At 42.5% G+C, this 15,000-nt stretch overlaps 2 protein-coding genes across 3 annotated transcripts in view; one reads left to right on the top strand and one right to left on the bottom strand.

Moving 5' to 3' along the window:
* Positions 1–12,013, top strand: part of LOC122266517 (uncharacterized) — a 118,344-nt gene extending 106,331 nt beyond the window's left edge. The window contains exon 42 of the mRNA XM_086545764.1: positions 9,880–12,013. Within this exon, the coding sequence (XP_086401890.1) occupies positions 9,880–10,023 (144 nt within the window). The 3' untranslated portion in view covers positions 10,024–12,013. The remainder of the gene's footprint in view (positions 1–9,879) is intronic.
* Positions 11,987–15,000, bottom strand: part of LOC122266516 (uncharacterized) — a 32,892-nt gene continuing 29,878 nt past the window's right edge. For both annotated transcript variants that reach the window (XM_086545933.1, XM_086545934.1), the window contains one exon: positions 11,987–13,275. In XM_086545933.1, the coding sequence (XP_086402059.1) occupies positions 12,091–13,275 (1,185 nt within the window). In that variant the 3' untranslated portion in view covers positions 11,987–12,090. The remainder of the gene's footprint in view (positions 13,276–15,000) is intronic.

Genomic DNA, 15,000 nt, shown 5'->3' with positions numbered 1-15,000 from the left:
CTGCATGATGTATTGCAAAGGATATCGATTTTCCATTTCTCCTACAGTAGCCGCATCACAGTCATGAAATGCTAGTGTTAAGACGACAGGGTGTATCCCTTCAGTAGTGTTATACCGGGTACAAAAGCGAAATCACTTTTTCGCGATAGTGTCTTTTACAGTCATACACAATAGTATCCTTGCAGTCGTTTTTTTTTTCTTCACAATAGTGTCCTCTTGCAGAACACCTCCTCAAAGTCCACAAACCTGCAGCCTCCATCACAGTGAGAGAAGGCTATTTTTGGACCTCCGAGGTTATATGGCACGTAGATGATTATTATAATCACAATGATAATAACCTTGATCTTTATTATTCTGTTTTGCCTTGAGTGTCTTTGCTTTCTTGTATTTTCTTTTGTTGTTGTTGTTGTTGTTGCGCGGATTGAACGCTCGGTTTTTACAATCCGTGTTGTGAGTTGAACTCTTCGTAAACAAGCTGCAATAGTACACAGCATTTGTATGTATGTTGGTCACGTGTATTGAGCTTGCAGGTGCTTTGTGTTTTGTCATAAAAGATTCATGCTCTGCCGAAGATGTTTGAGATTTTGCGCATTGCTCTTGCCTTGACTGAGCTCTTGTAAATACACGCCCATATGCAGACACGGAGACACATATGAATACTGTGTGATAAACAATATATGATAATTGCGTACATCGTGAAGCTTTGGGAAATGATAAAACTGACTTCGTTTCTGTAAGGTTAAGAATATTAATTTTCCGTCTCTGTTTGTCTGGCTTTCTTTCTCTCCTCCTCCCACCTTCTCTGTCTGTCTGTCTGTCTGTTTATCTGTCTGCCCCCACTCTCTCTCTCTCTCTCTCACTCACTCTCTCTCTCTCTCTCTCTCTCTCTCTCTCTCTCTCTCTCTCTCTCTCTCTCTCTCTCTCTCTCTCCTCTCTCTCTCTCTCTCTCTCTCTCTCTTCTCTCTCTCTCTCTCTCTCTCTCTCTCTCTCTCTCTCTCTCTCTCTCTCTCTCTCTCTCTCTCTCTCTCTCTCTCTCTCTCTCTCTCTCTCTCTCTCTCTCTCTCTCTCTCTCTCTCTCTCTCTCTCTCACACACACACATTTTCTCTCTCGCACTCTCTCCCACTCTTCCTCTCATCTCTCTCTCAGTGCAAATTCATATTATACATAAATATTTACTCATTGTAAATATTTCAGTTTAGGTTTGACAAGATGATAACGCAAAGGCGACTCTGAGAGTAAAATTCAACTTTATCATTTTTGTTATTATCTTTATCATTATTATTATTATTATTATCATTATTACTATTAGTATTATTATCGTTATTATTATCATTATCATTATTATTTTTTCATTATTATTATTATTAATATTATTGTTATTATTATCATTATTATTATTGTTATTGTTATTATTATCATAATTATTATTGTTATTGTTATTATCATTATTATTATTGTTATTATTATCATTATTATTATTGTTATTGTAATTATTATCATTATCATTATTATTATTGTTATTATTATTGTTATTATTATTATCACATCATCATCACCATCACCATCATCATCATCATCATTCTCCTATATCATTACTATCATTACTTTTTTGTGAAAACTCGGAGTCTGTTGATACTTACATGGTCGTTCATCAGTATGCAATGTGGCTCGTCTTCTCTCCCTCTTATCATCTCAGTTTCCTCTTCCTTTTATCGCATTACCGCTTTTTGCCTCGATGTTCATGCATTTGTTTATTTGTTGATGGATTCCTTGAATTTTTTTTTTACGGATGTACTTTTTTTCTTCATGTGTTTAATACTTTAGTAGAAGGGGAGGGAGGAGGAGAGGGAGATGAACATGGGAAGAGAAGGAGAAAGAGAAAGGAGACAAAGAGAGAGAGAGAAAAAAAGAGAAAACAAAGAAAAAGGGAGAGAAAAAAATAGAAATAGAAAGAGAGAGAGAAAAAGAGAAAAGGAGAAAGAACGAGAAAGAAATAAAAAATAAACAAAGAAAGAACGAGAATATTAAAAAAAAGAGAGAGAAAAAAAAGCAAGAAAGAGCGAGAGAGAACTTAAGGCGTAAAAACAGGACCAGGAGGCGGTCGTGTACAAGGGGACACCACCAGAATTGAAGGCACAGTCTAGGCGAGGGTTATTAGGTGTCGGATGGAAGGGGGGAGGAAGAAGGGGAGGGGGCAGGGGCGGTATAGGGAGGGGGAGGAGAAGGAGGAGGGGAAGGGAGGAGAGGGAGGAGGGGACGGGAGGAGAGGAAGGGAGGAGAGGGAGTAGGGGAAAGGAGGAGGAGGAGGAGGAGGAGAGGGAGGAGGGGAAGGGAGGAGAAGGAGGAGGGGGAAAATACAGAGAGAGAGAGGGGGGGGGGGTAGTAGAGCAGGGAGAGTAATGAGGGGAAATGCACAGAGAGTGAGAGAGGGGGGAGGGGAAGGGTGGTACGGGAGGGAGAGAGGTAAGGGGGGAATACAGAGAGAAAGGGAGAGGAAGAGGGAAAAGATAAAAGCAGACCATGAGGGACAGAAAGGGAAATTCGAAGAAAGAGAGAGAGAAAGGGAAATTCGAAGAAAGAGAGAGAGAAAGGGAAAGGGAGAGAGGGAGAAGAAGAAGGAGGAAAAGGAGGAAGAAAAGGAGAAGGAGAGGAAGAGAGAGAGACAGGAAGAAGGAAGAAAAGAAAAGAAAGAAAGAAAGAAACTTATAGAGAAAGAGAGAGAGAGAAAGAGAAAGAAGGAAGGAAAGAAAGATAAAGAGAAAGAGAGAAAGGGAAGAAGGTGCATGTAGGGCATCGGGGAGGGAAGGGGGAGAGGGGAGGGGAGGGGAAAGAAGTGCGTGGGCAGGGAACTGGAGTAGAAGGGAGGAGGAGGGTTAGGGGTGGGTGGGTGTGGGGGTAGGGTGTTTCAAGAAGCGTCACAAGGCCTAAAGAAAACCCTGAAAAAATAGAATATGTGCACTATAGATAAATAAGAAAGGAAATAAGAAATGTAAATATCTATCTATATCTATCAATCTGCCTATATCTTTATATCTATCAATATATCTATCTCTGTCTATGTGTATCTATATCTATGTATATCTACCTATATGTATCTTTCTTTCTATCTATCTATATCTATTCATAGTCTATGTTTTTCTATATCTATCTATCCATTTTTCTATCTCTCTCTATATCTATTCATCTATCTATCTATAACTATCTCTATCTATCAATTTGTCTATCTATTTATGTCTGTAATCGATGATACTTTTGCATTTATTGAGGAAGGATGAAGGGAACAGGCCAGTAAAGTAAAAGAGAAAATACAAAACGTGAATAAAGGAGGGGAGAAAATGTAACAGAGGATATAAGATAAAGATGAATAGAGGGGGAGAGAATACAGAATATGTGAGCAAAACAAAAGAGAAAAGAGAACATATGCATAAACAAGAGGAAAAGGCAACAAATGTAAACAAAGGAAGGGAAATAAATATGAAATGTAAATAATGAAGAGGGGGAAGCATTAAGCATAGATAAAGAAAGGAAGAGAAAATAGGAAAAAAAGTGTAGATTAAAAAAATATATATATATGTATAAGTAAGGATGAGGAAGTATAAAACGTGAATAAAGAAGAAGAGACAATATAAGATATATAAATAAAAACAAAGGAAAGATAAGGAAAAGATACGTAGAAAAAAAGCGAAAGTCAAGGAGGGGGGAGGAGAGTCTAGGAAGGGAGGGGGGAGGGGGGAGGGGTGGAGTCAAGAGAAGGGGGTGAGGGGAATTAATGAAAAGGATTAAAAGCATTAATAAAAAACGGGAAGTGATAATTCAAATTAAGAAAAAGGAAGACAAATGTGAACGGGAATATAGCATAAGAGGAATAAGCGAATGGGATAAGTTAGCTATTGCGAAGAAAAAAAAAATCCAACAACAATAACAACAAAGATAAGGATAGTGATTATGATGATGATGATAATGATCATGATAGTAGTAATATCAGTTATGACGATGATAATGATACTAATAAAATAATATTAGTAATATCAATAACGATAATGAGCATTATTATTGTTGGTGTTAAAGTAAAGGAGAAAGATAATGGGAATAGAGAGATCAATAAATAGATAGAGGGAGAAGGAGAGGGGAAGGGGGGAGGGGGAGGGAGACGGAGAGGGGAAGGGGGGAGGGGGAGGGAGACGGAGAGGGGAAGGGGGGAGGGATATGGATATGGGTGAGGGGGGATTAATAATGATGGACCAATGGCCAGAAGGGTCATATCACATACTTAGGAGGGAGGGGGGAAGAGGGAAGGGGGGGAGAGAACGACAATAATTTGCTTATGTATAGGAAGGTGAAGGAGGGAGGGGAAAGGGGAGAGAGGATTCTGGAACAAAGAGGAAGAAGAGATGAGGAGAAGGAAAAGAGGTAGTAGGGGACTGGAGGATAAGTAGGAGAGGAAAAAAACAAACAAACAGACAAACAGAAAACAAATGAAGTACGAAAAGGAAGATGGAAAGAGAGAGAAAATAGAATGAGGAAGAAGGTGATGGTTAATAAAAGGGAGTGGAGATAAAAGAGGTGTATAAAAAGAGGGAGGAAAGAGGGAGGAGGAGGTAATAGGTGGAGGGATAGGTGGGGTAAGGGTTGGAAGAAGAAGGGGAGGGGGAAATAAAAGAGGAATATGACGAAGAGGAAGAGGAGAGAGAGAAGGAGGAATAGGAGGTAGGAGGAGTACATTAGGTCATCCTGAGTTAAAGATACTTCCAAGCTGGACTCGACACGTGACTCCCTTTGTCTGCAGCAAGACCAGAGGCAGCTGGCGTTTGTTTTGTCTCCTAGACATGGCAGCGTTGGTTCACACGCGCACACATTCACACACACATAAACAAACAAACAGTCATACATATTAAATGCACACACACACACACACACACACACACACACACACACACACACACACACACACACACACACACACACACACACACACACATACACACACACACACATACATACACACACACACACACACACACACACACACACACACACACACTCTCTCTCTCTCTCTCTCTCTCTCTCTCTCTCTCTCTCTCTCTCTCTCTCTTTCTTTATTTATTTCTCTCTCTCTCTCTCTCTCTCTCTCTCTCTCTCCTCTCCTTCACCTCTCTTCTCTCATTCTCCCTCTCTCTCTCCTTCACCTCTCTTCTCTCATTCTCCCTCTCTCTCTCCTTCCTCTCCTTCACCTCTCTTCTCTCATTCTCCCTCTCTCTCTCTCATCTCCTCTCATTCTCTCTCTCTCTCTCTCTCTCTCTCTCTCTCTCTCTCTCTCTCTCTCTTTCGTCTCTCTCTCTCTCACTCTCTCTTTCGTCTCTCTTCTCTTGTCTCTCGTCTCTCTCTCTCTCTCTCTATTTCTTTCTCTTTCTCTCTCTCTCTCTCTCTCTCTCTCTCTCTCTCTCTCTCTCTCTGTTTGTCTCTCTCTCTCTCTCTCTCTCTCTCTCTCTCTCTCTCTTCTCTCTCTCTCTCTCTCTCTCTCTCTCTCTCTCTCTCTCTCTCTCTCTCTCTCTCTCTCTCTCTCTCTCTCTCTCTCTCTCTTTTTCTTTCTCTCTCTGAGTAGCACACACACATAGAGAGGTAGATATATAGATATCTATATAACTATCTATATCTAAACCCCTGTCTATATACAAAATACATATTCGTATAAAAGGTGAATTGTTACTCATCATATAATGTGTTTTGTTTCGTATTTTTGAGACTTTTTTCGTGGTTCGACTCCTCTGTAGTTTGAATCTGCACTTCAGTTACGGAGTTCCGTATCCATTGTTTAGTAGGATTTAGTGGCTGTGGTTAGTGGTAAACGTATCTTTGCAACAAGCTTTGTGAAAAAATATTGAGCACATTGAGTGGCTTGTAGTAGCTGCTGAAGTGTAGATTGTTGAAGGTTTAATGTATTGTGAGCCGTTGAGTGCAAACGCGTACGATTCTAGAAGCTTCTGCTGCTTACCACAGGCTTCAGAAGAGTTATTATTACCCTAACAAAAGTTGATGCTTTATTCCATAATATGAGGCAACTCTTGTTTAAGTAGTGAAGTTGAAAAGACTTTATATGCTTTTATTGAAAAGATTTTATATGCTTTTGTAATGAATGGTAAAACTGATGTATCATAATTGCAATGATTACAACAATAAGCTGTTCGCTTTACTAAACAAAAATTATTTAATTATCAACATTACAGAGCCATATCAAAAGCGAATTCATTCTGATTTCTCCTAAAACCGAGAAAATCTGGACGTCTTTCACAAGAGCCCCAAAAAAGTATATCGCCATTGTAATTGGCACTCATCCAACATATTAACAAAGAATCAGGGAGTCGCTCTATTCAATAAGAATCTTTACAAGGAGCGTACATTGCGAACGTTATCATATCCACTCTTCATGTTCTTATCTCCCCAAGCGAGGCCGGGGAGTGAGGGGTTCCCTGGAGAAGAGTCTTGTTAACGATAACCTTCATTTTCAGAGAACCTTAGACCGTCCAGCGCGCTTACAGAGGCGGTGATGAGCCACACACGTAAGGTACACGAAGGGCGGAAGTGTGTAGATAGATAGTAGATGGTAGATACTGTAGAAGCCTAATTCCAGGGTATAAGTAGATGGTTACACATGCTGCTCGCTAGCCGTAGACTTCCATTGTTTCGTGTAGATCGCCAGGTATTTTTTATAATTTCTACTTTATTTACGAACTTTTTTTTTTCTTTTTCTTGACTGCCTTTTGCTTCATGCTGCCGCTGTTGGACATACTGTCGCCTAACAACAAACTATGATTTTATCACTGCAACTGGATTGCACGATTTATGTGTTCTTGCCTTTGGTGCGCTGGTAAATATATGAAATATTTTGTAACTTGATGATTATACTGCTTTTATTACACAGTTATCAAATACTGCATAACTGATAGTAGACACACGTGTGCTTTTGTGTTAACACTTATGGAAACGCTACCGTTTGACAGCTAATATTGGTAAAAGCCATAATAGATCGCCGGCCGTCATTGAGGTTTTTGTGACTGGAAGTGTCACAAATTATTATTGGATTATTCGTTTATTTTCTCTTTTGTTTTAGTTTCAGTTGTTAAGAGTATATATGAAACTAATCCTTAGATATACACGGAAGTTTCTAATCAATTTATCGTTAAATTTCTAACCAATATATCATGTAGGTTTTCAGGTGACAATTTTTTAAAGTGTTAATTGGAGGTTTCTGACAGCTGATCAATCGACAAGTATTTATTTTCTGTAGAAGACAAATGCACTGTTATTAAAGGGTATGGAAAGCCTTTTATAAGTGAAATGTGGACGACTTCACACCTACTTTAGATGGTGTGGAATCTTTTTTTTCTTATTTTCAAGAACATTCTGCCCTGTGTGTCAGTCTGGCTATGTGATAGCTAGACTGATATGCAGGAGAGACTATCTCTCCTGCGTGTCAATCTGGCTATGTGTTGGCCATTCCTGTGTGTCATTCTGTCCTGTTCTCCGTTCTGTTCTTTGTCCTGTCCTTTCCTGTCTATCTGTCTATCTACGCATGTGAGACCCCCCTCCCCCCTTCCCCCCCGAGTCGCGGCTGGTCGGGCCCCGCCATCGGAGCCGTGATCGATGTCGCCGTAGGAGGAGAGGAAACACTGAGCGAGCGAGAACGGCCGTCGCGGCAGCCTTATCATCATTTCGCGTAATTGGATCACCGAGCGTCATCAGTCCCGTAATGATTCATCAACTTCTATCAGTCTGTGCAAAGCCTCGCCGCGGAAGCCTCCTCTTTGTACGCGCTTTTTTTTTTTTTTGTCATCAACTTTCTTAGTTAGAAGTATCAATGTTTTTTTTTTTTATCAGAAAAATCGGATAACTGATTCCAATTTGTCTCCCCTCCCAGCGCATACATTTCTTCCCAACATTCATTTTTTTTATACATTCTATGTCTTTTTCTTATTTCTTTTTAATGTACCTTACATATACTAACACGCATGCGCGCGCGCACACACACACACACACACACACACACACACACACACACACACACACACACACATATATATATATATATATATATATATATATATATATATATTTCCCCCTTGCAGTGCCTTTCTTTTTCCGCCAATTTACCATACAACACCGGAATGCTATCCTGTTGCAGTGCCGTTGCATCCGTGTGCTATGATAGCGCAAAAACATATTAGCACAACAAACACTGTACGAAGTTTGTCCTCCCCTTCGTAGCATAACAAAGGGGCAATGCAGCGTGGCAGAGGGGGGAGGGAGGGAGGGAGGGAGGGAGGGAGGGAGAGGGAGGGAGGGAGAGAGGGAGGGAGAGGGAGGGAGGGAGAGAGGGAGAGAGGGAGAGAGGGAGAGAGAGAGAGGGAGGGAGGGAAGGAGAGAGGGAGAGATGGAGAGATGGAGAGAGAGGGGGAGAGAGAGAGAGAGAGAGAGAGGGAGAGAGGGGGAGAGAGAGAGAGAGAGAGAGAGAGAGAGAGAGAGGAGAAGAGAGAGAGAGAGAGAGGAGGAGGGGAGAGGAGGGGGGGGGGAGAGGGGGGGAGAAGAGAGAGAAAGGAGAGAGAGAGAGAGAGAGAGAGAGGAGAGGGGGAGGGAGAGAGAGAGATAGGGAGAGAGAGAGAGAGAGGAGAGAGAGAGAGAGGAGAGGGGAGGAGAGAGGGGAAGAGGGAAGGGGAGGAGAGGAGAGAGAAGAGAGGGAGAGAGAGGGAGAGAGAGAGAGGAGAGAGAGAGAGAGAGAGGAGGGGGAGGGGGAGGGGAGAGAGAGAGAGAGAGAGAGAGAGAGAGAGAGAGAGAGAGAGAGAGAGAGAGAGAGAGAGAGAGAGAGAGAGAGAGAGAGAGAGAGAGAGAGAGAGAGAGAGAGAGAGAGCGGACACACAAGGGGAGGGGACACAGAAAGAGAGAAAGTTAAGATGGACGTGAAAGAGAAAGATATATATATATATATATATATATAGATAGATAGATAAAGATAGAGATAGAGAAAATGAATGAGAATCTCACACGGTACTAAAATGACCCGCCCTGCGTACACTACGGGTGACCCTCCCTCTACGACTATAACTTTTTTCTAATTTCCTTTCATCTCTTCTTCTTTATAGTCTTTATTATTTTTGGCGGGGGTGGGAGGGTAGGGGAGGGGTGGTCATAACAAGTTCTTTAGGGTCATTATAGCTTGCTTTGCGCATCAGTATCTCTCCTTTTGTGTTAGTAAATGGTAGGAGAATGGGGTGGGGAGGGGGGGGGTGCACTTATCCGTCTTTGCTTCTCTGATAAACACAGTTCCTTCGTATTTAGTGGCACGTATTTAGAGAGACATATTTCCACAATTTTATACAATGATTTATTTTTTCCCCAGTTATGTTTAAGCGTGTTCAGAATCGTTCGTGTTCTTTTTGTTTTCTTTCATGTATATAAGTTTTAGAGAAAATAGTTCTTGATGTTTAATATCCGCACCATCATACTAAACCAAAATAACCCAAGGCCATGCTAAAATGTTGACTTTCTAACTAGCCTTTAGCCTTACGGTGCCTAATAATAACACTAAATAGCCCACTAATATTTACTTGATGAATTTTGTTTATCGACACCCATACATTTTTCTCTCATGCCCTTATTTTTATACTCTGCCGAGTGCTTGCCCGAAACTGGCTTGATAACCACATTTTCCCATTTATTATTCCTATCAACACTGGCATTTTCCTTTGATTCCTTTGAACATACAGTATCAAAAATAATTTCAATAAAGTGGGTCTTGCAATTACTCCCTTTCTATTAATTTCTTTACATCTTACTGGTTCTTCTTTGCCACGCGAGTACTTAAAGAAAGCCTTTCTCTCCCCCAGAACACCTCCCTGGAGAGTAATACGAGCGCCAACATCCCGCCAGTCATGAGAAGATTCCGAGGACGCAACCAGCACGGCGCCATGACCAAAGCCCAGTCTTTCGGCGCCATCGGGCGTCAGAGCTCTCTGGAGACCGACGTGTGAGCAGCAGCAGCAGCAGCGCCCTCAGCAGGCCTAGGACCAGCCTTGCATGAGGACGGCGAAGGACCAATCCAAGGGAGGAAGGAAGGAAGGCTTGGTGAGAGACGAGAGGCTGAGAGCTAACACTCTATGGACCGCTCTTTTCCCGTGCATTAGAATACTTAGGGAGAAGAAAAAAACAAAAACAAAAAAACAAGGTCTTAGAAGTAACCTTGAGATCTCAGGACGTATAAACATAAACACAAGACGGGGCTACAACTGTGCCCGAACCATTTTACAAAATATAATGGTGTTCACACACGGACTTGGTTACAAAGTTCCAAGGGAACTGTTTACTGGTGTTAATCCATAGGGTATTACGTTAGTCAAGGGTGGTCATTGCAAACCACTTGTACACTGAAGACATTTTTCATCTAAAAGGTCAATCATCCAGCTCCCCGTGTCTACCAGACCTGTGGCTGGTTTCCACACATGAATTTACTCACATTGCGGTCTGCCATGGTGCTTACACTATCAAATGACAACGCTCGCTAGATGTACAGAATCCTGCCCTTGCCTGTTTATTTCTACCCGCCAGAACCTGGGAACATGTCCTGCTCAGATGGGGACTCCAGGATTAACATCTAGGTTTTAGATTCGACCAGATGGCAAAGATGGTTAAGATAATAGAAGTGTTTTCGATGAACACTTGCAATGCATTATGGTTTAAGAGTTTGTGTTCAAAAGGCGTTCGATCTGCAATGCTGCCTATGTTGGCAGTCCAGCAGAAACCTGTCCGAGCACTGCAGTCATCCTCAAGTCCTGGTGGGTAAGAAGCCTGTATATTAGTGAGGCCCGTGTCTACCGGCCTCGGGATTATTCATGTATAATTACTATAGTTAATCAAAGAGCACTGAGTTCATCGTATTGCGAGAAGAGGCTACATTCTACAACCGATTATGGATGTTTGTTGTTACCCTCACGGTGGATGCAGGCTACATCTTGGACAGGAGCCTATGGCCGCTATAAAAAATGTGGTTAGAAAACGTAACAATCAAATAGAAGTTCAATTAATGTGGAGCATTAGAAGACCAGATAACATTTCCTATAAGGTGCTATAATCGTACCGAAATACAAGGGGCGATATTTCTCTAGTCACTGGGCTCCTGTCCTTTCCCATAAACCTGTTACTCGGTGGTGTTATCATTTGTTTATAATGGATGTACTTTGCCCTTTCGTCGTCTGTTTCACATATCATGTCATGTTTCGTTCCGTCTTGCTGTAGTGCCAAAATGAGTTTATTATTGACGAGATTTGCAACTTTCTTCCTATACGATTTTTTTTACGTGGAGATAAGGGCACCTGTCATAGTCAGACAGTCTCTGCTGTTATCAGTGTCTTAACATTACTGAGCTGTTATCCAGAAAACATGTATCAATTGCATATATTTCTTTTATCTCCCCATGCAAGACACTATTCATTAGCCAGCTCTCTAATAGAAGAGGCATAAAGCCGATGTACAGCTTTAGCCCAAACGTAAGTTTTGTGTTATTCTTTTATTTTTATCTCGCGAGTTTCTCGTCCCTTTCCATTCGTTTAAGGTAATGGTACATGTGATCAAGAAACTTGGCAGTGAGGTTCCTAGTCACTTTCTAACTAGTCAATGAATCACCATATGTATCACATGCTTAACTTATTTGCCAATAACAAACTCAAGGCAAGCAATCCTGCTCCGTGTACAGATAATTTACTCAACCCTGGTATAGATATGGTGGTTTCCGGCCTGGCATGGAATTGAAGAGAATTTTCTTGGTAAAGTCTAAACATCCACATCATAGATGATTTCTGCCTGCAGGCTGACATCACCATATCCATATTGACGTATGTATCACCTGTTATCTTGACAGTACTCACCGTGTATATATTGTAAACAAGGTCTTCTCTTATCCTGATGAAAATGTTGCATGGATATATGAAATTAGAAGGATTTTACAATCAATTAAATGTTTTATTTACAAAACGACATTTTCTTCCATCCAAAAAGCGAACCAAAAATCAGTCATAAATTATATAATTTAGGTTTTGAAGGCCTCACGTCACGACCTCGGTGGGGATTCTCCCGAGGACGCCGCTCGTTTCGAGGACCACCTCCGTCGCCTCGGTGAGCTCATCCAGCTCTCGCACGATGAACTTCAGGCTCGCCATCAGCTCTTCCATCGTGATGTCCTCGCCCTGAGTCATCCTGAGGTGGGTCACGGCCTGCTCCTTGGAGGGCAGCATGGCGAGCCCCACCAGGTAGAACTTCTCGACGAACCAGTTGTGATGCCGAGCCAGGACGGTCCTGTAGGCCGACTCGAACGGGTGCAGGAGGGGCTCGTCCCTCGGGAGGGGAATGATTGCATGCAAGGCGAGGGCCAGATACTGAAGGTGGCGCTGCAGACACGTAAATAGAATCGTGCCGGAGACCGGATCAATATCCCCGACAGTGCCGGCTGCAACCTCAAAGCGGATCATACCAGAGACGGTTTGATATTCCAGCCGATTTACGCCTTGGTGCCGGATCTCGAGGTTTCTTATGCGATCTTCCAGCATCTGCGTCTGCACGGTGGCGAAGCTCCCGAAGTTACTCAGGAAGGCGTTCAGGAGGCGGTACATGCGGATGTACTCGGCAAGCACGATGTCTCCCCCACTGTTACAGCGAAGGATATTCACGTAGAGAATCTGTAGCATAGTGGGCTTCATCTGGGAAGGGTGGAGGGCTTCATCCTCACCGGAATCCGCCGGCCGGTGCGGGTCATTCTCCTCCAGCGTGTCCTTGATCGCTTCGTCCGCTTTAGTGACATCACCGGTCTCGCCCTCGCCGTCGCTCTCGCCGTCTGTGACGTCGTCTTGACTGTCACCCACAACTTTTCCTCTCTCGGCCGCTCCGGAAAGAACACTCATGATATCCTTCAGGAGGTGCACTTCCTCCTCGACGTCGATGTTGAGAGACTCGGAGTCGGCCTCGTCCGAAACGCTCGCCACGATCTGCTGGATGTCCTTCGACGCCTCGTCCATGGCGCTCTCCAGCTGCAGCCGCACGGCCTCACTGTCCTCGGAGGCCTCGAGGAATTGCTCCACGAGGGCGTAGGCCGGCTCCTCCGCCAGCAGGGACACGTCGTCGGTCTCCACGTCGATGTTCTCCAGCGGGTAGGACACGGGCGAGGTTGCAAGGCCCACCAGCAACCAGACGATCAACATGACGGCGGGAATCAGCAGGAACAGCATCAAGAACAGCTGCAACGAGGAGGAGAATGTGGGAGCAGCAAAGGATAAAATGTTCTTTACGCAAGAGTTATGCGGGTACTGTAAATACAAGGTGGTTAATCCGCGAGCAAATGTATGCCTTGGATTCCAAAGACTAATTTCCATTCTAAAGGGATATACATAAACACGGTGAAATTTATTAACGGAAGGAAAATAAAAAAGAGGAAAAAACAACAACACACACACGCACAAAACAGGCTGGCTTAATTAAACAACTTTCGAGATACGAGTATTTTTCTTCTCTCTCTTCTAACTGATAAGGTTCAGCCAGATTAAAACGACAAACAAAAAACATGCGGTTTTAAGGCGTATTTCATTGCGGCGTCTTCCTAGTTTCCGACCAAGTTTGGAAAGAAAGTAAAAAAAAAAAAAAAAAAAAAAAAAAAATGGGGTTTCACAAACAGTTTTATCAGCTTATCAGATTCAAAGCAATAACCCCCCCCTTAAAATAGATAAAGAAGAAAAGGAAGACCACGAAAATAATTAATCCATCAATCACAAACCCTTATTTTTTTCTCCGAGGAAAGCCGAAAGGACACATTCCTCTTTCTACCCAATTTCTTCCCGAGAAAGAAAACGAAAGGTTACGGTCCTACATTATTCAAGCGGGACTCTGGACGCTTTGTTCGAACACGGACGAGGTTCTCCCGCCACGTACTCCCTTACACCACGATGCAGTTAGGATTTTTTTCGAAAACGTTTGGGCGGTTTGACTTGATGGGTTTTCTTATAAACATGACTTTTCATCTTTATTGTTACTGTTTTTTTTTTTTTTTAGTTTATATGTAAAAATATGGATATGAATACATACAAACGCATGTGGGAAAAAAACAAAAACAAATAAACATGTAGATACACAAGGTCATCGCAACAAAAAAGCATCTTTCAAAAAATACTTCCTGCCTTAAAAAAAAGCCTCTTCTATATATCCTCTATTATGCAATGTATAAAAAGGGAAAATATGTACCAGTCCTTCCTTTACTGTATGGGCATTTCACAACGCATTTACTACACCAACAGAAATAACTACAAAGTCATTGCCCAAGACGCCCACACCACGCCATGGTTTCGAGGTCCAAAGCTATGCTAGGAATAAATAAATATATAAACGTAGGGATGCCAAACAAAGGTCGAAGGCTCCATGAATAGTGCATCATCTCACCACCACTACCACAAATCACTACACCATCACGACAATCCCTTTCGTCACCATTGCCACTATTCCTGAGCACTATCGAGATGAACACCACTGATCGTCATTTAAACGTCACCACAGAATCACCATCACATCAGAATCCTCATCACCATCATCACGAGCAACAATAGACACGACAACAACAAGTGCAGCGTACAATACATGCAACAATATACAACAGGAGCAACATACACTAGATACAACACACAATAGATACAACACAACAGGCAAGTACAACACAACACACAACAGGTGCAACACAACACACAACAGGTCCAACACAGCAGACAACAGGTAACAACACCCTACGACAGCTACAACATACAACTGGTAAACAAAACATACAACACATAATAGGTACAACCACATACAAAAGGTACAACAACAAGGTGGCATTCAAGCGCACTAGACAAGACTCCTTTAAGGATGAGGTACCCGAACATCTGGCGCCAGGAAGTCCTTCGTACTCTTCCCCCTCCCCTTTCCCCCCTCCTCCACCC

This window comes from Penaeus japonicus, unplaced genomic scaffold (genome assembly GCF_977035675.1).
Source record: "Penaeus japonicus unplaced genomic scaffold, GWHDUDI00000001_assembly GWHDUDI00000017, whole genome shotgun sequence".
In the NCBI taxonomy this organism is placed as follows: Eukaryota; Metazoa; Arthropoda; class Malacostraca; order Decapoda; family Penaeidae; genus Penaeus; species Penaeus japonicus.
Note: the sequence above shows the minus strand (reverse complement) of the source record. Positions and strands in the feature narration are given on the sequence as shown.